The sequence below is a fragment of the Oncorhynchus mykiss genome, chromosome 13, assembly GCF_057628025.1.
Source record: "Oncorhynchus mykiss isolate SJ-2025 chromosome 13, ASM5762802v1, whole genome shotgun sequence".
NCBI lineage: Eukaryota > Metazoa > Chordata > Actinopteri > Salmoniformes > Salmonidae > Oncorhynchus > Oncorhynchus mykiss.
The window spans coordinates 66,857,887-66,883,532 of NC_143034.1; the positions used below are offsets into that span (position 1 = coordinate 66,857,887).

Sequence of the window (25,646 nt, forward strand, 5' to 3'; positions counted from 1 at the left end):
GAGAGGGGGTACATTTGGCCCCATTGCTCATCTTTATAACAAAGCAAGTGACATGGACACCATTTTGCTCTTTTTCAAATCTCAGAATGTCTTTAATCTGAGGGGAATTGCTACAAATTCCTCTCCCCTGAAGTAACAATTTGATATTATACTGAACAGTCCCACGTCTGTGATTTTTATTTACTAGTTTCAAACTTTGAAGCTTTAGTACAAGGCAAAAGTAATTTTCTTTTCCACACACAGTGAGGCAGATGGTTCTTGAAAAGCAAGAACACAAGATCAAGTTGGATCAAGGTGTGCTTAAACTGAATCTTCGTCTACCATCAGATGAGGTCACAATTGCACAGGTAAGCTTGGCCCCTCCCTGATAGTGGTTGCATTCCAGGCAGACAGTATTGCAGACATCATCTGCACAGTCAGGCATCAGATTGCTATATCATATGATGTGGTTACTGGATATGTTCATCCAAGATGGCGTAGCAGTGCAGATGTGTTTTGTTCATCCTCTCGTGTACTTGTGTATTTTTCGTCTTTTTTGTATATATTTCAATTTTATTTTCAATCTCTCTTCCATTTTAGTTCAATTATACCTTCCGGTAACCTGCCTCACCCAATGTGGTTCGGAACCGCTATTATTTTTTATTTTTAGACCTTATAGCAAGAACCACCTAGCCATCAGAAGCTAACCAGCTAATTAGTGTGCAAGCTATTTAGTCATTGTTAACCGCTACTAGCGGGCTTTACCTGCTGCACAGATACCAGCCTTTTTTTTTGCCAGCATAATACTCGCCAGCCTACCAGTATCGGACTGTCTCTCCACTACAACGCCGGATTACTGCCGTAATCCCTGGACGATTACTCCTGATCTTCACAGCTAGCTAGCAACCTCCGAGTTACCCAGTACCGAAGCTATCCCTGAGGCCCACCTCACGGGCCTAATCAGTTGTTCACCTTTGGCCAGAGGCCTCTCGTCCAGCCAGTGTTGGTGTTGTTTTTTTGTTACTTACCCTCTTTAGTTTAGCCTCTTTGTTGTTTTGTTTTTATATATCTTTGTTTTGGGGTCACCACTTTGAACTAACAATAATCCACTTGGATTTGCTGACCAAGAGGCCAAGAAGGAGCTGGCTCTGAGGCAAGGTTGTTGTCTCCTGGGTACATGCATTCATCACCTGGTTGCATACGCAAAACACGGCTAGAACACACTACTACACCGGATCCTTGCCTTAAGCTCTGGACCTTGGCACCGGATCACCGCTGCTACCGAGTGGCTAAAGTGGCTAATGCCCCTGCCCCGAAGCTAGCACCAGTTAGCCGTGAGCAGGGCGCAAACTAAATTACTACAACACCTCTTTCGCCATCTGGCTTGGATCCTTTGTCAACACGGCGCCCCGCCGCACCACCACGACTGGTCTGCCGACGAATACTCCATCCGCTGTGCCTTCAACCGGCCTCCGTCCGACCTCGTAGCAGACGCTTCTACTAGCCCCGGGCTACTAACTTTAAACGCCTTGTCGCCCGCGTGCTAGCGACTACTCCACTGCTTCCCTGTTCCATCTATTGCTGCCCCCTGGACCCTGTGATCACTTATCTACGTAGCTGATGCCTGCTGGACTGTCCATTAATCACGGTACTCTATTCTGTTTATTTTTTGTTTATCTGTCGGCCCCAGCCGCAAACTCAGGCTCTTTGTGTAGTTAACCGACCCTCTCTGCCCAGTCATCGCCATTTTACCTGTTGTTTTTAGCTGATTAGCTGTTGTTGTCTCACCCGTTGTTGTCTTAGCTAGCTCTCCCAATCAACACCTGTGATTACTTTATGCCTCGCTGTATGTCTCTCTCAAATGTCAATATGCTTTGTATACTGTTGTTTAGGTTAGTTATCATTGTTTCAGTTTACAATGGAGCCCCTAGTTCACTCATCATACCTCTGATACCTCCTTTGTCCCACCTCACACACATTCGGTGATCTCACCCATTATAAACAGCATGTCCAGAGATACAACATCTCTTATCATCACTCAGTGCCTGGGCTTACCTCCGCTGTACCCGCACCCCCCCATAACCCTGTCTGCACATTATACCCTGAATCTATTCTACCACGCCCAGAAATCTGCTTCTTTTATTCTTTGTCCCCAACTCTCTAGGCGACCAGTTTTGATAGCCTTTAGCCGTACCCTCATCCTACTCCACCTCTGTTCCAAAGGTGATGTGGAGGTAAACCCAGGCCCTGCGTGTCCCCAGGCACCCTCATTTGTAGACTTCTGTGATCGAAAAAGCCTTGGTTTCATGCATGTCAACAGCAGAACCTGAATCCGTAAACATGGGCACCCTCATAGACATTATCCTGACCAACTTGCCCTCCAAATACACCTCCACTCCATTTTGTCCGGACCTCTGGCAGTCTCTATGGGGGTACCACAGGGTTCAATTCCCGGGCTGACTCTTTTCTGTGTATATCAATGATGTCGCTCTTGCTGCAGGCGATTTCCTGATCCACCTCTACGCAGACAATACCATTCTGTATACCTCTGGCCCCTCCTTGGACACTGTGCTAACTAACCTCCAAACGAGCTTCAATGCCATACAACATTCCTCCCGTGGCCTCCGACTGCTCTTAAACGCTAGTGAAACCAAATGCATGCTTTTCAACCGTTCACTGCCCGCACCCGCCCGACTAGCGTCACCACCCTGGACGGTTCCGACCTAAAAATATGTGGACAACTATAAATACTTAGGTGTCTGGTTAGACTGTAAACTCTCCTTCCAGGCTCATATTAAACATCTCCAATCCAAAATCAAATCTAGAATCGGCTTTCTATTTTGCAACAAAGCCTCCTTCACTCACTCCGCCAAATTTACCCTAGTAAAACTGACTATCCTACCGATCCTCGACTTCGGCGATGTCATCTACAAAATAGCTTCCAATACTCTACTCAGCAAACTGGATGCAATCTATCACAGTGCCATCTGTTTTGTTACCAAATCACCTTATACCACCCACCACTGCGACCTGTATGCTCTAGTCGGCTGGCCCTCACTACATATTCATCACCAGACCCACTGGCTCCAGGTCATCTACAAGTCTATGCTAGGTAAAGCTCCGCCTTATCTCAGTTCACTGGTCACGATAACAACACCCACCCGTAGCACACGTTCCAGCAGGTATATCTCACTGATCATCCCCAAAGCGAACACCTCATTTGGCCGCCTTTCCTTCCAGTTCTCTGCTGCCAGTGACTGGAACGAATTGCAAAAATAGCTGCAGATGGAGACTTATTTCCCTCACCAACTTTAAACATCAACTATCTGAGCAGCTAACCGATCGCTGCAGCTATACATAGCCCATCTGTAAATAGCCCACCCAATCTACCTACCTCATCCCCATACTGTTTTTATTTTATTTAATTATCTGCTACTTTGCACATCATCATCTGCTCATTTATCACTCCAGTGTTAATCTGCTAAATTATAATTATTCGCTCCTATGGCCTATTTATTTCCTACCTCCTAATGCCTATTGCACACATTGTATATAAACTTTATTGTTTTCCTACTGTGTCATTGACTTGTTTGTATTATTGGCTTGTTTCTTGTTTACTCCATGTGTAACTCTGTGCTTTATCTTGGCCAGGTCGCAGTTGTAAATGAGAGCTTGTTCTCAACCAGCCTACCTGGTTAAATAAAGGTGAAATAAAAAATAAAGAAAATAAATGTTCAACACCTATCCAGGAGTTGTGTGATCTGATAGGCGTCTGCAAAGTCGTCACACTGGAATGCGGCCACTATTCAAGCATGCATTTCCGACCCTCTAACAGCTTCAAGGCCACATTCACTGCTGCTGTCTTTTGTTCTGAATCGTATATACAGTAGTGTGATATTGACAGTAAATGTGTTTTACTAAAGATTTGCTGGATTACATGTACAGTACCAGTCAAAAGTTTGGACACATACTCATTCAGGGTTTTTAGTTTTAATATTTTCTAACTGGGTAGAATAATAGTGAAGACATCAAAACTATGAAATAGCACATATGGAATCATGCAGTAACCAAAAAAGTGTTAAACAAATCCAAATATATATATTTGAGGTTCTTCAAATTAGCCACTCCTTGGACTTGATGACAGCTTTGCACACTCTTGGTATTCTATCACAACTCAGGATATGACCCATATGCAGACACAGGAGGTGGATAGTACAGTTCTCAGATACTTTATTATAATCACGGGGCAGGCAAAGGGCAGGTTGAGGACAGGCAGAGGTTCGTGATCAGGTCGGAGTCAGGCAGGTACAGAACGGCAGGCAGGCTCGGGGTCAGATCAAACAGAATGGTCAGAAGGGAAGAACTTGAGAAACGGGAAAGCATGCTGGTAAGAACCTGACGAGACAAACTGGCAACAGACAGAGAACACAGGTATAAATACACAAGGGATAATGGGACAGATGGGTGACACCTTGAGGGGGCTGGACACAAGCACAAAGACCGGCGAAACAGATCAGGGTGTGACACATTTTCTCAACCAACTGTCTTGAAGGAGTTCCCACATATGCTGAGCACTTGTTGGCTGCTTTTCATTCACTCTGCAGTCCAACTCATCCCAAACCATCTCAATTGGGTTGACTTCACGTGATTGTGGAGGCTAGGTCATCTGATGCAGGACTCCATCACTTTCCTTGGTCAAATAGCCCTTACACAGTCTGTTGAAAAACAACCAGATGGGATGGCGTATCGCTGCAGAATGCTGTGTGCCTTGAATTTAAAGAAAAATCACTGACAGTGTCACCAGCAAAACACCATCACACCTCCTCCTCCTTGCTTCACGGTGGGAACCACACATAAGGAGATTATCTATTCAACTACTCCGTGTCTCACAAAGACACAGCAGTTGGATACAAAAATCTCAAATTTGGACCAAAGGACAGATTTCCACCAGTCTGGTGTCCATTGCTTGTGTTTTTTGGCCCAAGCAAGTCTCTTCTTTATATAGGCGTCCTTTTACTAGTGTTTTTGTTTTCAGCAATTCGACCATGAAGTCCTGATTAATGCCGTATGCAGTCTTCTCTGAACAGTTGATGTTGACATGTGTCTGTTACATTAATTTGGGCTGAAATCTGAGGTGCAGTTAACTCTAATGAACTTATTCTCTGCAGCAGAGGTAACTATGGGTCCTCCTTTCCTGTGGCGGACCTCATGAGAGCCAGTTTTATCATGGTGCCTGATGGTTTTTGTAACTGCACTTGAAGAAATCTTAAGTTCTTGAAATTTTCCAGATTGACTGACCTTCATGTCTTAAAGTAATGATGTGCTGTCATTTCTCTTTGCATATTTGAGCTGTTCTTGCCAATATGGACTAGGTATTTTACCAAATAGGGCTATCTTCTATATACACCTTAGTATTTGGTAGCATTACCTTAAACAATTTAAACTTGGGTCAAACATTTCGGGTAGCCTTCCACAAGATTCCCACAACCAGTTGGGTGAATTTTGGCCCATTCCTCCTGACAGAGGTGGTGTAACTGAGTCAGGTTTGTAGGCCTCCTTGCTCGCACACGCTTTTTCAGATCTGCCCACACATTTTTCTATAGGATTGAGGTCAGGTCTTTGTGATGGCCACTCCACTACCTTGACTTTTTTGTCCTTAAGCCATTTTGCCACAACTTTGGAAGTATGCTTTAAATTCCTAACTGATGTCTTGAGATGTTGCGCCTTCTTCACCACGCTGTCTATGTGGGTGGACCATTTCAGTTTGTCTCAAAGCACTCCATGATGATGGAAGTGAGTGCTACGGGGCAATAGTCGTTTAGCTCAGTTACCTTAGCTAAACGACTTACTTTTGGGAACAGGAACTGTGGTGGCACTCTTGAACCATGTGGGAACAGCAGACTGGGACAGGGATTGATTGAATATGTCCGTAAACACACCAGCCAGCTGGCCTGCGCAAGCTTTGAGGATGCGGCTAGGGATGCTGTCTGGGCCGGCAGCCCTGCGAGGTTTAATACGTTTAAATGTTTTACTCACGTTGGCTGCAGGGAAGGAGAGCCCGCAAGTTTTGGTAGCGGGCTATGTCGGTGGCACTGTATTGTCCTCGAAGCGAGCAATGAAGTTGTTTAGTTTGTCTGGGAGCAAGACATCGGTGTCCGCGACGGGGCTTGTTTTCTTTTTGTAATCCGTGATTGACTGTAGACCCTGCCACATATGTCTCGTGTCTGAGTCGTTGAATTGCGACTGTACTTTGTCTCTATGTAACAGTAGAACTTTAGACAGTCCCCTCGCCCATACCCGGGCGCGAACCAGGGACCCTCTGCACACAACAGTCACCCACGAAGCATCATTACCCATCGGTCCACAAAAGCCACGGCCCTTGCAGAGCAAGGGGAACCACTACTTCAAGGTCTCAGAGCAAGTGATGTCACCGATTGAAACGCTATTTAGCGCGCACCACCGCTAACTAAGCTAGCCGTTTCACATCCGTTACATCTATACTGACACTTAACTTGTTGATTGCCTTGCAGAGGGAATAGCTACACTGTTTGTATTCAGTCATGTTTCCGGTCGCCTTGCCGTGATTAAAAGCAGTGGTTTGCGCTTTCATTTTTGTGCGAATGCTGCCATCAATCCACGGTTTCTGGTTGGGGAAGGTTTTAATAAAATCTTGGCTGATTTCTTTTGATTTTCCCATGATGTAAAGCAAAGAGGCACTGAGTTTGAAGGTAGGCCTTGAAATACATCCACAGGTACACCTCCAATTGACTCAAATTATGTCAATTAGCCTATCAGAAGCTTCTAAAGCCATGACATCATTTTCTGGAATTTTCCAAGCTGTTTAAAGGCACAGTCAACTTAGTGTATGTAAACTTCTGACCCACTGGAATTGTGATACAGTGAAATAATCTCTGTAAACAATTGTTGAAAAATTACTTGTCATGCACAAAGTAGATGTCCTAACCGACTTGCCAAAACTATAGTTTGATAACAAGAAATTTGTGGATTTGTTGAATAACGATTTTTAATGACTCCAACCTAAGTGTATGTAAACTTCCGACTTCAACTGTACCACCCGTACCTTGGCACAACACAACTTATTTGCTCAAACGCATTAAGAAGGAAAATATTCTCACAAATTGAAATGCATTCCAGGTGACTTCCTCATGAAGTTTGTTGAAAGAATGCCAAGAGTGTGCAAAACTGTCATCAATGCAAAGGATGGCTACTTCGAAGAATCTCATATAAAATATATTTTGATTTAACACTTTGAGTTACTACATGATTCCATATGTGTTATTTCATAGTTTTGATGTCTTCACTATTATTCTGCAATGTAGAAAATAGTAAAAATAAAGAAAAACCCTTGTCTGTCCAAACTTTTGACTGGTACTATATATTCTGTGGACAAGCCCCATCAAACTTAACACATGATTTTTATGTTTAGGAAATACCATCTGCTGTCAACTCAAGCAAACAACGTAAGTACAAAACATTTAACTTTAGGTCAATATGGAAGAGGGTTAGGGTTATTATAAATGATTATATTATAAACTGGGTGGTTTGAGCCCTGAATGCTGACTGTTGAAAGCCGTGGTATATCAAACCATATACCACGGGTATGACAAAAAATGAAAAATAATTATGTTGGTAACCAGTTTATAATAGCAATAAGGCACCTCAGAGGTTTGTGGCTATTTCACGGCTAATGACTGTATCCAAGCAATCCCTTGTGTCAAGCTTAAGAACAATCCTTAGTCGTGGTATATTGGCCATATTTTGGGGGCGGCAGGGTAGCCTAGTGGTTAGAGCATTGGACTAGTAACCGAAAGGTTGCAAGTTCAAATCCCCAAGCTTGAAAATAAGAATTTGTTCTTAACTGACTTACCTAGTAAAATAAAAAATATATACCACACCTCAAGCCGTATTGCTTAATTAGAAATATGTGTTATTGCAAGAGAATGTCATCACCTTTTACAAATAATTAACATGGGATATTATGGGAGTGGTTGCCTTTCTGATATGCCTGTTGCCTTACTGATATGCCTGTTGGCTGGAATGTAAGGTCTGTCCACTTAGATTTTATATCAGTCAAAACAGATTGATCCAAGGGTTATTCAATAGATCTCATTCAACTTTGGACATATATACGGATGCCTAGTGTAATATTCATGCACACTGAAAGCATTTGGAAGTTCAGTCAACTTTAAAAAATCAAGGCAAACAGCCTTACTGAACTTTGTGGAAGGAAAATTCTACAATAACACATTCCTGAGTTGTCTCAACACATTTGCCAAAGTTGAGACAACTAGAAAATTATTTTGCAGCTGGTTCCATAGATCTTTTTAAAAGTTGACTCAACTTTTTATTTCAAGTCCTCTCAACTTTAAATATGTAAGGATATCATCAGCTTAACTATACATTTTAATTTCCATGAATGATGATATAGATGTTTTTCAACTATGGAAATGATTTTGACAGATGGCAGCAATATACATTTTTAGGAGGTTTTATAACAAGTATGTTAATGTTAGAGTCCCCTCTGACTCATCTCCCATTTCAGTCATGATTCAATTAATGGACCAGACATCTAGAACCTGTTTTAAACCAACATTCCACTCCATGTGCTCTGTGTCATTGCAAAACAATGAAACAACGTGTTGGGCATCTTTCTTTTGGTGTGTTTCAGAGTCAGTAGAAAGGCCTCTTTAGTGTCCTAAGTTTTCATAACTGTGATCTTAATTGCCTAGCATCTGTTAGTGTCTTAACGACTGTTCCACAGGTGCATGTTCATGAATTGTTTATGGTTCATTGAACAAGCATGGGAAACAGTGTTTAAACCCTTTACAATGAAGACCTGTGAAGTTATTTGGATATTTACGATTTATCTTTGAAACACAGGGTCCTGAAAAAGAGACTTTTCTTTTTTTTCTGAGTTAATATATTGTGGTAAAATGTGAGGTGTTGGGTTGAGCGTGCAGAGATTGCCACAGAAATGGGAGGCTTTCGTCCGCAAAAACAACTTTACTAAAACAGAAAATGAATAAAACAAAGAAAATCACATAGGTTTCGCTGAGTCCTTCTTCTCTACTTTTGCTTGGTGTCGGTCTCTCCACATTCTCTCCCACGGTGTGTCACCATGCTCCTTTTATTTGGCCTCCACGGCTGGTTGGCACTTTCCTCTAATTACCTCCACTTAGAGCTGTCCATGTCGGGCTGCCCAGCTCCCGTATTCCCAGCAGAGGGAGCCAACGTCACCTCACGTACCTCCCCTCTATTACCATTTCTACCTCCCCTCTATTACCATCCCCCGGGGTAGACCTCCTGGTCGCTGTAAGGACAGGAACCAGCGGGTGACACGGTCATATGTGTCCTTACCTCTTGCCATCCACACAAGGGGGGCATGGTCAGTGATTAGGGTGAATTTTCTCCCAAGGAGGTAATACTTGAGGGTGTCCAGTGCCCACTTCACGGCGAGGCACTCCTTCTTGACAATAGAGTATTTATTCTCCCTCGAGAGGAGCTTCCTGTTGACATGCATGATGGGGTGCTCCTCACCTTCCTGCTCCTGGGACAAAACGGTCCCTACACGTGTGTCAGATGTGTCTGTCTGGACCAGAAGGTTTTTTGAGAAGTCCAGTGTGACGAGTACCGGGTGCGAACATAGCGCATCCTTCAGGGTCTGGATGTCGCCTCTGTGTCCTTCATCCATCGCACTGTCTGGAGTAGTCGTGCCTTTTTTCAGTCTGTGAAGGGAGAAGCAATTGCGGCAAAGGTAGATACAAATCTACTGTAGTACCCTGCTGACCCCAGGAATGACCTCACCTGCCTCTTGGTTCGGGGGACCGGCCATCCCCTAATAGCAGCAATTTTATTTTGTTTCCTTGGGGTTTCACATTTCCCCTACCGATCTGATATCCCAGGTACTCCACCTCGGCGTAGCCAGGCTTGCACTTGTGGGGGTTCGCGGTCAGGCCTGCATCCCTTCGCGCATCAACCACGGCCTGTAACTTACAAAGAGGTGACTACCAACTGTCACTGTGCACAATGATGTCAGCCAGATAAGCAGCTGCGTACTCCATGTGCTGCCACAGGACACGGTCCATGAGTCGCTGAAAGGTCGCTCGTGCCCTGTGGAGCCCGAAAGGCAGAACCCGGTAGTGGAGAAGGTAGTCTTCTCCCAGGAGGTCGCTGCCAGTGGCACCTGCCAGTACCCCTTCGTCAGGTCCAAACACATATACAGTGGGGCAAAAAAAGTATTTAGTCAGCCACCAATTGTGCAAGTTCTCCCACTTAAAAATATGAGAGAGGCCTGTAATTTTCGTCATAGGTACACTTCAACTATGACAGACAAAATAAGGAACGAAAATCCAGAAAATCACATTGTAGGATTTTTAATTTATTTATTTGCAAATTATGGTGGAAAATAAGTATTTGGTCACCTACAAACAAGCAAGATTTCTGTCTCTCACAGACCTGTAACTTCTTCTTTAAGAGGCTCCTCTGTCCTCTACTCGTTACCTGTATTAATGGCACCTGTTTGAACTTGTTATCAGTATAAAATACACCTGTCCACAACCTCAAACAGTCACACTCCAAACTCCACTATGGCCAAGACCAAAGAGCTGTCAAAGGACACCAGAAACAAAATTGTAGACCTGCACCAGGCTGGGAAGACTGAACCTGCAATAGGTAAGCAGCTTGGTTTGAAGAAATCAACTGTGGGAGCAATTATTAGGAAATGGAAGACATACAAGACCACTGATAATCTCCCTCGATCTGGGGCTCCACGCAAGATCTTACCCCGTGGGGTCAAAATGATCACAAGAACGGTGAGAAAAAATCCCAGAACCACACGGGGGGACCTAGTGAATGACCTGCAGAGAGCTGGGACCAAAGTAACAAAGCCTACCATCAGTAACACACTACGCCGCCAGGGACTCAAATCCTGCAGTACCAGACGTATCCCCCTGCTTAAGCCAGTACATGTCCAGGCCCGTCTGAAGTTTGCTAGAGAGCATTTGGATGATCCAGAAGAAGATTGGGAGAATGTCATATGGTCAGATGAAACCAAAATATAAATTTTTGGTAAAAACTCAACTCCTCGTGTTTGGAGGACAAAGAATGCTGAGTTGCATCCAAAGAACACCATACCTACTGTGAAGCATGGGGGTGGAAACATCATGCTTTGGGGCTGTTCTTCTGCAAAGGGACCAGGACGACTGATCCGTGTAAAGGAAAGAATGAATGGGGCCATGTATCGTGAGATTTTGAGTGAAAACCTCCTTCCATCAGCAAGGGCATTGAAGATGAAATGTGGCTGGATCTTTCACCAAACACACCGCCCGGGCAATGAAGGAGTGGCTTCGTAAGAAGACTTTTAAGGTCCTGGACTGGCCTAGCCAGTCTCCAGATCTCAACCCCATAGGAAATCTTTGGAGGGAGTTGAAAGTCCGTGTTGCCCAGCAACAGCCCCAAAACATCACTGCTCTAGAGGAGATCTGCATGGAGGAATGGGCCAAAATACCAGCAACAGTGTGTGAAAACCTTGTGAAGACTTACAGAAAACGTTTGACCTCTGTCATTGCCAACAAAGGGTATATAACAAAGTATTGAGATAAACTTTTGTTATTGACCAAATACTTATTTTCCACCATAATTTGCAAATACATTCATTAAAAATCTTACAATGTGATTTTCTGGATTTTTTTTCTCATTTTGTCTGTCATAGTTGAAGTGTACCTATGATGAAAATTACAGGCCTCTCTCATGTTTTTAAGTGGGTGAACTTGCACAATTGGTGGCTGACTAAATACTTTTTTGCCCCACTGTAATTGTGGTCCCACTTTACTAATTAGTGTCCCATAATACCTAGGCCTATGTTACCTATACACATGGCAGTTACATAGGCAGGTAAAGTGTAATTTGGGCCTACATGGTGGGTGGCAGCATAGCCTAGTGGTTAGAGCGTTGGGAAATACATATAATTGTGGTCCCACTTAATTGTGGTCCCATTTAATCAAGGTTGCAAGTTCAAATCCCTGAGCTCACAAGGGAAAAATCTGTTGTTCTGCCTCTGAACAAGGAAGTTAACCCACTGTTCCTAGGCTGTCATTGAAAATAAGAATTTGTTCTTAACTGACTTGCCTAGTTAAAAAAATAAAATTCACTATATGCACATTGTTATATAATACTTACAACCTTTATTGAGATTGTAATCACACAATCTTAACTTTTTATAGGTGCCGTGCTTAATCTGCAAAAACAACAAATTTATTATGGCTAACTTCATCTCATTTGGGAGAAAACCCAAAGTCATCTTGTTTGGGCAATATCAGATACAGCTACGGTAGCTACAACCATCTGTCATTAATATTGTTGTTGATATTCAAGTACAGCAATGCCACATCCTATTTCCATGTTTCCTTTTCCTACTGTCTGTCAGGTTTCCAGGGCTTAATGTTGCTATTTAACTGTGCCCACTTTTGTTTGTCCACATTGGTCTGAAGCCTGTTGGATATGCATTGCTTACATTTCATCCTCAGCTGCTGTTGTTCCAAAAGACTTACCTGAGAGTGGGGATGGAGAAACGGCCTGTCCTGAGGACAGTGGGGATGGAGAAACAGCCTGTCCTGAGGACAGTGCAGCAACAGATAAGACAGAGCTGCAATCCACCTCAGCAGTATTGGGAAACATTCAGGAGAGTATGAACCAGGCATTTCTGGAGATGTTGGTAGAGAACATCATGAATGCCCAAACCTCAGCTTCTCCTACTGCATCACAGAGATTCAGTCTGGAAATCCTGCCTGACATCAGTATGGCTGTAGTGACTTTCCAAAATGTAAAAGGTAAACAATAAAACTGGGGGCTGGGGGTGGTGTAGTGTCACTGCTATTGTCTTTGTTCAGTCATTGAAACCTAAGCAATATCTTAAGCGCATAATCTACCCTTTTCTTATTTGGCAGATTCTGAGTACTTTATCTCAAACTGTATCAGCCACAAGATATTCAAGCAGAAAGAATTATCAGTAAAACTACTGGAAATCACAGCAAAAGTGAAAGTTGAAAACATACCTCCAAATTACAGTTCAGACCATCTCCATCTGTACTATGAAAAAGAAGGTGAAGTTGTCGACCTTGAAATGTGTGAAGAGGACCAATCCGCTATCATCACTTTCCAAGATCCACACGGTAAATGGTCATTCTTATTCTCTATGTTGTGACAGAGTTTTCCATAATGCAGGATGATATATTGATAGATGTTTCTGTGTAATTAGCTGTTCACAGAGTCACAAAAAAGCACCACGATGAGAAGCAGCCTATCAAAGCTTTCCCATTTTATGAATCTCTGGGAACGGCCCTGTATGACAAAGATCAACCCACATTGAAACTCCCAGCTGCCTTCACTGAGAACATCGACCAGGCCATTTGGAGATACCTTTGTGACAAGCAAGAAGCTACTGAAACCATCAACAAGATTATGGCCGAAAACTTCTGCAAAGTAGACCTGCAACACCATACTGTCCTGTTAAGGCCCCTACCATCTCTACTCAAACAGAAAGATGTCAAAGCCAAGCATGTCCACCAGTGGAAGGACACTGTCAAGACTACCTTCACTCAAGCCTTGTCTAAATTCAAATCCTTGGAGCTGAATGTACAGGACTGTGCATGGGAGGAGTCTGAACAGGAGATCTGCAAGGCAATGTCTGGTGAGGCAGTGGTTGTAGTCCCTGATAAGGCCAAAGGTGCACTCATAGTGGTGGGCTTGGTAGATGAAGTGGATAGGCTCAGTCAGTCACTAAAGGAAATCATGGACAAGATTGCCAAAATAATTGAGAGGGAGAAGACTAGCAAGACAGAGGAGCTCCACCTAGCTCCATCTATCTACCATGTCATTTCTCAAGATGGTCTGCAAGGCAAGATTGCAGGTGAATACCCAGAACTGAAGATGGCATACAACCGTGAGAGCCAGAATGTGATCTTAACAGGCTTAATGCAAGAGGTGTGGGGTGCTAATAGGAAGATTATAGATGGGGTGTCGGCACTGAAACGGAAGAAGGTGGAAGTGAGCAACTATGTCCTTGAGTTTCTGCAGGAGGAAGACCAAGAAAAGCTTAGCAACTCTCTTTTCACGTCACAGAGTGTTAATGCAGCACTAGAAATAGATAGAAATGGCTTGGAGCTCCTGGCTGTCTCAGACCTGGCCTTGAGTGAAGCAAAACGCCAAATTGAAAAATGTTTGGTTTCCAAGTACATAGATGTTGAAGACTCCAATGTCCTGGAGATGTCAGGGTGGAAGGACCTTACCTCCCGTTTGGAAAAAACATACAACATTTTGTCTAGGACTTTCATGGTGAAGACGTCTGGTGTCCATCCAAATATAAAAGTGGTAGTGGCTGGCAATATGGACATTGTCAATTCAGTGCAAAAGGAACTTGGTGGCTTCTTATTTCAAAATGCTCCAGTTGATGAAATTCTTCAGATTAAGTCAAACGCCATTGTCAAATTCATCCAAGAAAAAGAGAGTGCTTGGTCCGATATAGTCAAAGGTGGAGTAAAGGTTTCTTTCAAGGATGAGGCCATTTGCTTTAGTGGCATCAGGGTTCATGTCTCTGACTGCTTGACCTTATTTAAAGACCTGGTATCATCAACATACTTTGATACTTTACAAGTCCCCGAACCTGGAGCAAAGAAGTTCTTCCAGGACGAGGAGGCCATGTATGTTGAAGCCGTTAAAATGAAGACAGCTTGTGTAGTCCAGCTGGTGGATGAGATGCATCTGGTGAGCAATGACAAGACAGTCCAGGCTATGGAGGAAATGGTGCCAAAAGAGTTTGGGAACCATGGGGGAAATAATCTGCAACAGCATCTGGCCATATCCACAGAGACCCAGCATTATAGATGGGAGCAGAGCACAAATGGGTCAGAGAGAGCGCAGACCAAAGAGGGGCTGACCATCACACTGATGAAAGGAAACATCCAAGATGCTTTGGTAAAATGTTATCATTATGTCTTTGCTCTCTTATAAATGTCAGTCTTACTAAAATCAAATCAGATAATTATTTTGAATAGTCTGGTATAGTTTACCTTAGGTATCATACATGTATTCAGAACCCTTGACTTTTTCCAAATTTTGTTGTTACGAGCTTATTCTAAAATTGATTAAATATTTTTTTCCCTCATCAATCTATACACAATATCCCATAATGACAAAACAAAACAGGTTTTTAGAAATTTTTTCAAATGTCTAAATAAATATATAAATATATCACATTTACATAAGTATTCAGACCCTTTACTCAGTACTTTGTTGAAGCACATTTGGCAGCGATTTTTGGGTATGACGCTACAAGCTTGGCACGCCTGTATTTGGGGAGTTTCTCCCATTTCTTCTCTGCAGATCCTCTCAAGCTCTGTCAGGTTGGATGGGGAGTGATGCTGCACAGCTATTTTAAGGTCTCAGAGATGTCCGATCGGTACAAGTCCAGGCTCTGGCTGGGCCACTCAAGGACATTCAGAGACGTGTCCCAAAGCCACTCCTGCGAAGTCTTGGCTGTGTGCTTAGGGTCGTTCCTGTTGGAAGGTGAACTTTGGCCCCAGCCCCAGAGTTCTTGAGCGCTCTGGATCAGGTTTTCATCAAGGATCTCTCTGTACTTTGCTCCGTTCATCTTTCCCACGATCCTGACTAGTCTCCCAGTCCCTGCCGCTGAGAAACATCCCCACAGCATGATGCTGCCACCACCATGCTTCACCGTAGGGATGGTGCCAGGTTTCTTCAAGATGTGACACTTGGCATTCAGGCCAAATAGTTCAATTATGGTTTCATCAGACCAGATAGTCTTGTTTCTCATGGTCAGAGTCCTTTAGGTGCCTTTTGGAAAACTCCAAGCGGGCTGTCATGTGCCTTTTACTGAGGAGTGGCTTCCGTCTGGCCAGTCGACTATAAAGGCCTGATTGGTGGAGTGCTGCAGAGATGGTTGTCCTTCTGGAAGATTCTCCCATCCCCACAGAGGAACTCTGGAGCTCTGTCCAGAGAGACCATCTCCCCAATCTCCCCAGATTGCTCAGTTTGCCGGGGGCGGCCAGCTCTAAGAAGAGTCTTGGTGGTTCCCAACTTCATTCATTTAAGAATGATGGAGGCCACTGTGTTCTTGGGGACCTTCAATGTTGCAGACATTTGTCGGTACCCTTCCCCAGATCTGTACCTCGACACAATCCTGTCTCGGAGCTCTACGGACAATTCCTTCGAACTCATGGCTTGGTATTTGCTCTGACATGCACTGTCAACTTTGGGACCTTATATAGGCAAGTGAGTGCCTTTCCTATTCAATTGAATTTACCACAGCTGCACTCCAATCAAATTGTAGAAGCATCTCAACGCTGATCAATGGAAACAAAATGCACCTGTGCTCAATGTAAAATCTCAAAGCGAAGGGTCTGAATACTTATGTAAATAAGGTATTTCTGTTTTTTATTTTTAATAAATGTGCAAACATTTCTAAAAAGCTGTTTTTCTCTTTGTCATTATGAGGTATTGTTTGTAGATTGATGAGGGAAAATGTTAATTTGTTACATTTTAGAATAAGGCTGTAACGTAATGAATTGTTGAAAAAGTCAAGGTGTCTGAATACTTTCCAAATGCACTGTATCTGTTACAGACTGAGGTTGTTGTGAATACAGTCGGTAATGACCTGATACTGGATAGTGGAGCAGTCTCCACTGCACTCCTTAATGCTGCTGGCCCCGAACTTCAGGAACTGATAAACCAACATGCCACTGCTGGCAAGGTTGGGGAAGTCATCATCACCAAAGGCTGCAACCTCAAAAGCAAGCTGGTCTTTCATACAATTGCTCCTAGATGGAGTAATGGACAAGGAGCAACACAGAAGGTAGAATGCTGTCTAACTCTGTCTACCTTTACTGAAACATTTACTGGAAAACCATGTGTTGTTCCTCAACTGAGAACTAAAATGAATATTTGTATTTCACATACCATGCCAATACAATGTAAACACACAATACTATACAAACATGCTCAATGAAATTACAAAGATTTAAACAACGTTGCAGCAATTCCTTTATGAAAAACATGTTTACCTGACATCTTGCAGACATTGAGTGAGATCGTAAAGAAGTGCTTGGTTCTGGCGGAGCAGCAGCAACTAATGTCAGTGGCCTTCCCCGCCATCGGCACAGGAAACCTGGGCTTCCCCAGAGACCTGGTGGCCTCTCTGATGCTGGATAAAGTCCTCAAATTCAGCAGTAAGATGAACCCCAAGCATTTGAAGGAGGTGGTGTTCATCCTCCACCCAAGTGATGTTTCGACTTTCAAGGTATAAGGCCAAACTGAGTGACTTGAAATATACACAAATCACGTTTAGAGTGCGTTTGATAACCAGGTGGTAATCAAATAAGTCATATGTGAATGCAGTTGAATTGGTCAAACGGTATTGCATTGAATTAGTATTTTTAAACGTTCTCTGTTTCCCTGTCAGGCTTTCACTGACGAATTTAACAAAAGGTTCATGACCCAGTCTGCAATTTCAAAGGGCTCAGCATCCACTCAACAAGGTAAAGGTGCAGCTCATATAATCCTCATAACAAGGGAGGATTTGCAGCTCTTAGCATTCAAACCTTGTAATTTACCAATTTGAGCGTGATGGTACGGAGCAATCTTAGCTTACCCTCAGTTTAGGAGATGACCATGCAGCTGGTCATTTGAAATGGGTTATCCCAGTCAATGAGTTTGGTTTGTGTGCACGCATCTTTTCTCAGAGTTGTAGAAGTGTCTACAGAGCTGAAAGCTTCTTAATGTTTAAATTCCAATAATTCAGTTGACTTTCGATATAAACACCAAGGTATTTCACTGTCTGACACAATGCCAACTTTCTCCTCCTTGATTTTTATCAGGAGGAGCTTGTTCTTTTCTGTCTAAGATGATTTATCTGCTATTATTTATCAGCTTGTACACCACTTATTTCCTACTGGTAGGTCTTTTCTCTAAGGTCACATCAAGCTCAGGGATGCATGAGACAAAGATGGGAGGGGTGGTTATACAGGTCGTCACAGGAGACATAACCAAAGAGACTACTGATGTCATCGTCAACTCCACCAATAAGACCTTCAACCTTAAGACAGGTACATCCAACCTTACCTCTGGCTCCCCTGAGGTTCCATGTTTTAGGTTAAACGTTCAACAACAACAGCAGTTTTATTGGTTTTATCAGTAGGTTTTATTGGGGGATTTAGTATGCGTGGGATTCAGCAAGTCATTATTTGTGTCACCTCCCACTGGGCTCACACTGGTTGAATCAACGTTGTTTCTACGTCCATTAAATTACAACCAACATGGAATAGACGTTGACTTAACTTCTGTGCCCAGTAGGCTGTAATGTGCAACAATGTAGTTTATCTTAATGAGCCGTGTTAGTAATTGAGAATGAAGTCTCTCACACTTTTTTGGGACATTAGCCTAGAGATGGTTTAAGTTCAAATCAGCAAACTGTTCAACTGACTCTCAACAAACTGTTTAACTGACTATCAACTAACCTTAACCCTAAGTTGTTGCATATCTGCAGAGTTGCAGTTGATTGTTTGGTGATGGTAAAACTATCTATAGGGGATCATTCAAAAAAAACATTCAAAAAAAAGTGGGACCAAAATGTTTTTTTCCAATAACAACCTGGATGGTCAAGAGGAGAAGACACCAAGATATGTGACTCCAAAAGACAAGCTTGAATAACCTATCTTAATAATAATGTGATTTTCCAATAACAACCTGGATGGTCAAGAGGAGAAGACACCAAGATATGTGACTCCAAAAGACAAGCTTGAATAACCCTATCTTAATAATAATGTGATTTTCCAATAACAACCTGGATGGTCAAGAGGAGAAGACACCAAGATATGTGACTCCAAAAGACAAGCTTGAATAACCCTATCTTAATAATGATGTGATTTTCCAAATAATTGGCACTGCATACACAGTGTATTTGGTCATTGTAGCAAAATGTAGTGTAGCATCCCTTAGCTAGGAAAGATACGTCATGTATGCAGTCAAGACCGATACATGCAGAGGTGTGTACTTTTAAAAACATTCTTCTCTTATTCTTCTCCAGGGGTGTCGAAAGCCATTCTGGATGCGGCTGGTCCAACTGTTGAGGCAGAATGTCAACAACTCAGTAAAACCAGTTATAATGCTGTCACTTTATTTAGTTTAAGAACTTCTATCCCTGAATCTCTGCATATGAATGTGACCCTGTTGCAAAATTGTGACTGACCGGCTCAAATCGGTCTTGTGTAGCAAAATTTGAAATTCTTTTTTTTACATTGGTAAAAAAGTGGAGACTCAAAACTACAAAATGTTATATCATACACTGCATTTTTTAGGAACAATGGGAAAGTAATTCTGCTTTGAATGTTGATAAACTTGTAAACTCACTTTTGAGAAAAGGGCCGTTGAATATTTTGGCACCTACAGGAGAGCTCTCCTTTGTCTACACCCATTGGGTTATGGTATACTTCCAATTTTAGAAATTAATTTGCACTGCCGCTTATATGCTGGTCTGGGAAATGCTTGTCCCCTTATGAAATTCAAAACATACCCTTATTTTTCTTAAATTACATACACATAAGTATATCTAAATATGCAATTAAGGGATAGTGCAAGATTCTCGCAGTTAGGCTGTTTTTCTACTTACCGAGAGCAAGGTGAAGTCTTTGTCTCTGCGTGCAGTATGAAGTATGTGTAAATAAATAACCCATCAACTTTATTTCCAGCAGCCCAACCTATAAAAGATATGATTTTGACTGAGCCAGGCAACCTGCAGAGTAAGAAGATCCTTCACCTGGTTGGCATCAGTGACCCTCAGAACATCCAGGAGTGTGTCAAGGATGCACTTAAAATGTGCGCAAGGAAAGACTTCACATCCATCTCATTTCCTGCTCTCGGCACAGGTGAGTCACACAACCAGAGAACACGACTGACCGTATACAGAGTATAGGAGAAATATCAAATAACATTGATATTGCATTTGTTAGACAGAATAACACTTGACTTAAAGCCTAATATTATTATTTTTGTTCTAAGCATGTATGGACATTTATAAAGTCGTGTTATATTGAATCCCAATTCTAATTCAAACAGTCACAATTTCCATTTGAATTCCAATTCAAATATACTTTTTTTAAGGCCAAGGCAATGTACAGGTGAGCCAGGTGGCAGACGCCATGTTCGATGCGCTAGTGGAAGTGGTGGCCAAGAAGTCAGTGAGCACCTTGAGGCTGGTCCGGATTGTCATCTTTCAGACTGCCATGCTGACTGAATTTTACAACAGTATGCTGAAGAAGGAAAACACAGATGTTCAGGAAGAGGAGGACACTGATGCACAGGAGGCGGTCACTGACCTTCAAGATGAAGGCAGTCTGTTTAAAGCCTTTGAAAACATTGGCACCAGAATAAAATGTATGGGATGCCTTTATTAACTTGAGTATATATAGTATATAACATGTTTAAATTCGCTAGGTGTCTTCGTTATTACATGATAACTGAAACACTTTCAATGTCAATTTGTTAATTTTTTTTGTTTACAGAATTTTTTTACAGAAAGTTTTAGATAAACAGCTGCATTAACTGGGACTTATTACAATCTGTTCATATTCTTACAGCAATTTTCATTAGGAGTAAAGGTAATAAGCCACAAAAGCCTGAGAGATTTGTCTTCATGGATAAAGAAGTGGATCCGGCTTGCTTCCACATCTGTGGGGATTCTCAGGCTAAAGTAGATGAAGCCAAGCAGTGGGTCAAGGACCTGATCTTGAAGGAACAAGACAGCTCCATCATCACTGACGATGCCATCATCAACTTAACGACTTCTGACCGCCAGCGCATTAGTAACATGATCAACACCATGGGAGTGAGAGTGGAACAGGAGTCATCTCAAGACAAGCTGACTATAGAGGGCATCACCAAAGACGTGCTCAAAGTTACTAATGAAATCCAGAAGATGCTCCAAAGGATCCGTAGTGAAGAGGAACTCAGTAGGAGTGCTGAGCTAGCCAGCACCGTGGTGGAATGGCAGTACCAGCAGCAGGGAGGGCAGTACCAAAGCTTTGACCTCATCCATAACTTCCGTCTGGAGCAGGCAAATGAGACCAAGAAGCAGCATGTGGAGGTCACTATCCAAGGTCGGATGTACAAGGTCACCCTGCCAAATGGGCCTGCGACAGATAACCATGGCAACAGCCTCGATATCAGACGCATTGACAAAGCAGGTACCTATCCTTTTGGCCTTCCATGTAAACTTGAACAACAATTTTCAAGAAATCAATGCACCACATTCACATTCTCTAAAGCGTTCTCTTGGGAGTTTATGATTGGCTAAGATTGATATTGATGCATGTGAATTCCAATAACTTTTATTTTGATATTGCTTGCTCATTATCTATGGTCCTCTTGGTTGGGAGTAAGCCATTCATACACATGAGGATAGCATTCCCACTGTTGTATTCCCATTATAGTACTAACAAGAATTTACAACAATGTAAAGCCTGTGTGTTTGTCTGACCTTCGTTATTCAACCGTATTCTCCAGCTCATGACAGTCTTCCTCAGTATTGGGATACCATGCCAGACAACTATTTATGCCAGTCCTTCCCCATCCAGCCAGGAACCTCTGAGCATGATGAGGTCCTAGGCCTGTTTCAGGCCACTTGCCAAAACAGCGTTCTAAAGGTATCTATCTCTGCTGCTAAATGTATTTCAATACAAGTTAAATGAAGAGGTGCAATTAAAAAAGACACAACACTCAGATCTCTCCATTGTTATATCACCAAGAATCACACACTCCCTTTCAATTCCACCCCTGGTTACATACACATTCTTGCTGGGCCTGCCAAATGGAATGGTTACAGTTGTTATAATGTAATCAATTGGCCATGTTCTTAATGGAATGAGTTGTGCTTTTTAATCCAGATCTAGGCTTAATCTGGGTTTTGAAAACCGGTCATATTAGAGTAGGACATCTAGCTGTATTGACAGTCTTTTTGCATATGAATGTGTGGTTTTCCCCCTTCCTTCAGATTGAGAGGATCCAGAACCCAAGCCTGTGGAGGAATCTACAGATCAAGAAACAAGAAATGGATTCCAAGAACTGTCACCAGAACAATGAGAAGAGGCTGTTCCATGGAACTTGCCCCCTAATCATAGATACAATTAACGCAAACGGGTTCAATCGGAGCTACGCTGGGAAAAATGGTAAGATGTACAAAATGACAAACACCAGAGTTATAAAGTAGTGCCAAAAACCTCCGTTTTTATATGGGTATTACAAAATCAGATCAAATGATCAACAGGTATGAGTATTAGGAAAGTGTACTCATTTTGGTTTTGCCACTAACGTAGCAACTACATCTGTAAGACTCACCAACGAAAGTTAGGCTAAAATAACAAACACTAGTTAGCCAGCTAGCTAAGTTCTCTGACCCCTCCTACCACTCAGCAGAAGTCTATGATAATAATGTCATCCCTTTTTGCAGCGGCAGTGTATGGAAACGGCACCTACTTTGCAGTTGAAGCCAGCTACTCTGCCGATGACACATACTCAGTCCCAGATTCCCAAGGGCAGAAGCACATGTACCTGTGCCATGTTCTGACCGGAGATTTCACAGAAGGACAACGAGATATGATTGCGCCTCCAGCTAAAAGCAAATCAACTACTCAACTCTATGACAGCGTGACAGACGACCCAACAGCGCCATCCATGTTTATTGTATTCAACGACATTCAGGCTTATCCTGCATACTTGATCACTTTCATCTAGACAATTAAAGGAGCATTTACTATCATAAGTATAACTTTTCATATGCTTCTTTAAAAATGTTAGGCTTTCTCTATGGTTATAGTTATCTCTTTTACAGATTATTATATAGCAAATCAAGATGACTTATTTTCTCAATAAATCAGGGTTCCCCTTGTTTACTTACAGTTTTGGTTTATGTACAGTATGTGCATTTTCAGAACGCTTAGTACAAAAATCTAAATAGATAATTTTTAAAAAGCTGTTTTAAGACTCTAAGCACATTTTCAATTGACTAAGTACAACACACAAAATCGTAGTAACTTTTTTGCCAAACTTAATCAGTTTAATCTATAATACATGTTCATAAGGTAATTACTCTTCGCAATGCTCAACTTTCTTGATATGATTGTCTTCTAATTTATTAAAACACAGTTTACTATTACTTAATCTGACTGTTCTCACTTGATAATCACTTAACCGTTTGGTAAACCTATAGATTTTAAACTGGTTTGTCTTCTACAGACTTTGAGAATTACATAATGAGAATGAAGGTTTGTAAAGTAGAAACACATGAAGCATGATATATTGTAATGGACCGTAAGTAAGCATTTCACTGTTAGTCTACACCTGTTAACGAAGCATGTGACAAATAGCATTTGATTTGAAGTACTATTATGATGATGACTATAAGGATTTTACTTCACAGTAAGTTTGACAAAATCTGATATTGACAAGATCAGAGATGTACTGTATTTAACAAATGCATCCTCTCATACCATCCTTTCATACCACTTGTCATGACTGTCCTGATCAGGTCAGGTTACAGGAGACCACCACCCTACAGATTATCTCTCAACCCCAACAGAGGAGGAGAGATCTAGGGGTCTGAAGATGTGGGGGTTTTATGACCCCTCACGCCCCTAGTAAATCTTAGGCCACACAACATTCTTGTGTCCCCTCAATATGGAGAACCAGTCTCAACGTTAAACATGAAATAAAGGGACTTTGGAACAATGGTTTCCGTCAGGCACAATGGTGGTCATGACGATAGATGGAATATGAAAATGTATGTCATTTTTGTTTTGTTATTAAAGGTTAATAGATTACGTTATTACGAAAACATTGTAACGTGAAGAGTTTTTTCCTAGTATATGTTTGATGTTTATACATTGTACGTTGGAAAATGTGGAAAATGTCCAAATCAAAGGGAATGTTTTGGTAAAGATGAAATGTAAAACCTAGACCTTGCTCTTAACTTGGTATGCCCAGAGAATTGCCCTAAAGGCGGTTACGCCCACTTCTGATCCAAGGGTATAAAACTTGTGAGTGAAGAATTAACAGTTATGACAAAGTGACCCCAGCTGCAGCCAAGGTCTAAAAAGTCAACAAACCCAAAACGCAACACAAGCTTGAAGACAAAGAAATTGTTTTCTACCCAAGCTACGGATGAGTAGCTGTGTCTAAGCAGATGAATTCAAGCCGGACCACCTAGCATCCAATCCCCATCGAATCGTGGTATCTAAAAGGTTTCATTCCTATGCTGTGAGCTCTGAGCTACAGAGTTGTCTGTCCTCAGAATACCCCTTCCAGAGCAAGGGTGAGGGAGCAGACCATTAAGCCAAAAGGACATTGACATCGTGAGGACGACCAGAGAGGTGCGCCGGAGAAATGCGTCATTAAGCAGCCTGAACGGTCCACGCAGAGAATCCACCTTCCCCACGTAATTACATCATTATATTCTGACCCATAAGAGCGGCAGTTTGGGGCAAGGCTAGGGTTAGAATAAGCATAGCTGACAAATTCACCCAAATGTATATTTCTCTCGGGTACTTTCTTTTTTCTCTCTCTCTTTGAAATCCCCATTTTGGGTAACACGCACCACAGTGTGTTGGCCCGTTATACTAAGTTCTAGTCAATAGCCTAAATTCGCATCAATATGCAACGTTCAGAACGAGATTGTAGAGGTAACTGATTAATTGGCGGCTGTTGTAAAATCGATATTCTTTGAGTTTGGAAAATAGAAACTCAATAAAACTTTGATTTTGATTGCCTTGCTGAGGGAATAACTACACTGTTTGCATTTTTTCATGTTTCCGGTCGCCTTGCCCTGGTTAAAAGCAGTGGTTTGCGCTTTCAGTTTCGCCAGAATGCTGCCATCAATCTACTGTTTCTGGTTGGGGAAGGTTTTAATAAAATCTTGGCTGATTTCTTTTGATTTTCCCATTATGTCAAGCAAAGAGGCACTGAGTTTGAAGGTAGGCCTTGAAATACATCCACAGGTACACCTCCAATTGACTCAAATTATGTCAATTAGCCTGACAGAAGCTTCTAAAGCCATGACATCATTTTCTGGAATTTTCCAAGCTGTTTAAAGGCACAGTCAATTTAGTGTATGTAAACATTTGACCCACTGGAATTGTGACACAGTGAATTGTAGGTGAAATAATCTGTCTGTAAATAATTGTTGGAAAAATAGTATAGTTTGTTAGCAAGACATGGAGTGGTTGAAAAATGAGTTTTAATGACTCCAACCTAAGTGTATGTACACTTCCGACTTCAACTGTACACTACAATACTGTAAAATGCATCACATGATTACAATACAGGTGGAAGGTGTATGATTGTCATCCCCATAACTGTGCCATCCTCCTTCAAGCCATGGATAAGGATAACATAACATTAATCCAGACCTATGCCAGGATTGGATTTGCGCAGCCAAAAGGTTTTTCCCCAGGTGCATGAACATTGAGGACATTTACTACAATGGCAAAATGCACAAGACGGGCGTGATGCAAACTAGTGCCTGATAAACATTGTTTATTTTATTCATTCTTTTTTTTTAAATTTGATTAAAGTACACCAACTATATG

The 25,646-nt window shown here is 42.1% G+C and overlaps 1 protein-coding gene across 5 annotated transcripts in view; it reads left to right on the forward strand.

Moving 5' to 3' along the window:
• The window catches only part of LOC110518424 (protein mono-ADP-ribosyltransferase PARP14), a 49,424-nt gene extending 25,528 nt beyond the window's left edge, over positions 1-23,896 (forward strand). For 2 of the 5 annotated variants that reach the window (XM_090197304.1, XM_090197302.1), the window contains exons 2-17: positions 244-347; positions 7,427-7,460; positions 12,525-12,827; positions 12,945-13,169; positions 13,256-14,970; positions 16,637-16,867; positions 17,090-17,311; positions 17,474-17,549; positions 17,970-18,116; positions 19,097-19,159; positions 19,758-19,934; positions 20,170-20,442; positions 20,646-21,251; positions 21,571-21,710; positions 22,058-22,232; positions 22,514-23,896. In XM_090197304.1, the coding sequence (XP_090053430.1) occupies positions 252-347; positions 7,427-7,460; positions 12,525-12,827; positions 12,945-13,169; positions 13,256-14,970; positions 16,637-16,867; positions 17,090-17,311; positions 17,474-17,549; positions 17,970-18,116; positions 19,097-19,159; positions 19,758-19,934; positions 20,170-20,442; positions 20,646-21,251; positions 21,571-21,710; positions 22,058-22,232; positions 22,514-22,797 (4,767 nt within the window). In that variant the 5' untranslated portion in view covers positions 244-251 and the 3' untranslated portion in view covers positions 22,798-23,896. Of the gene's footprint in view, positions 1-243; positions 348-397; positions 1,628-7,426; positions 7,461-12,524; positions 12,828-12,944; positions 13,170-13,255; positions 14,971-16,636; positions 16,868-17,089; positions 17,312-17,473; positions 17,550-17,969; positions 18,117-19,096; positions 19,160-19,757; positions 19,935-20,169; positions 20,443-20,645; positions 21,252-21,570; positions 21,711-22,057; positions 22,233-22,513 lie in introns of those variants that run through there. The other 3 variants (XM_090197305.1, XM_090197303.1, XM_090197306.1) reach the window with 2 other exon arrangements.
• Positions 23,897-25,646: the final 1,750 nt, after the last annotated feature.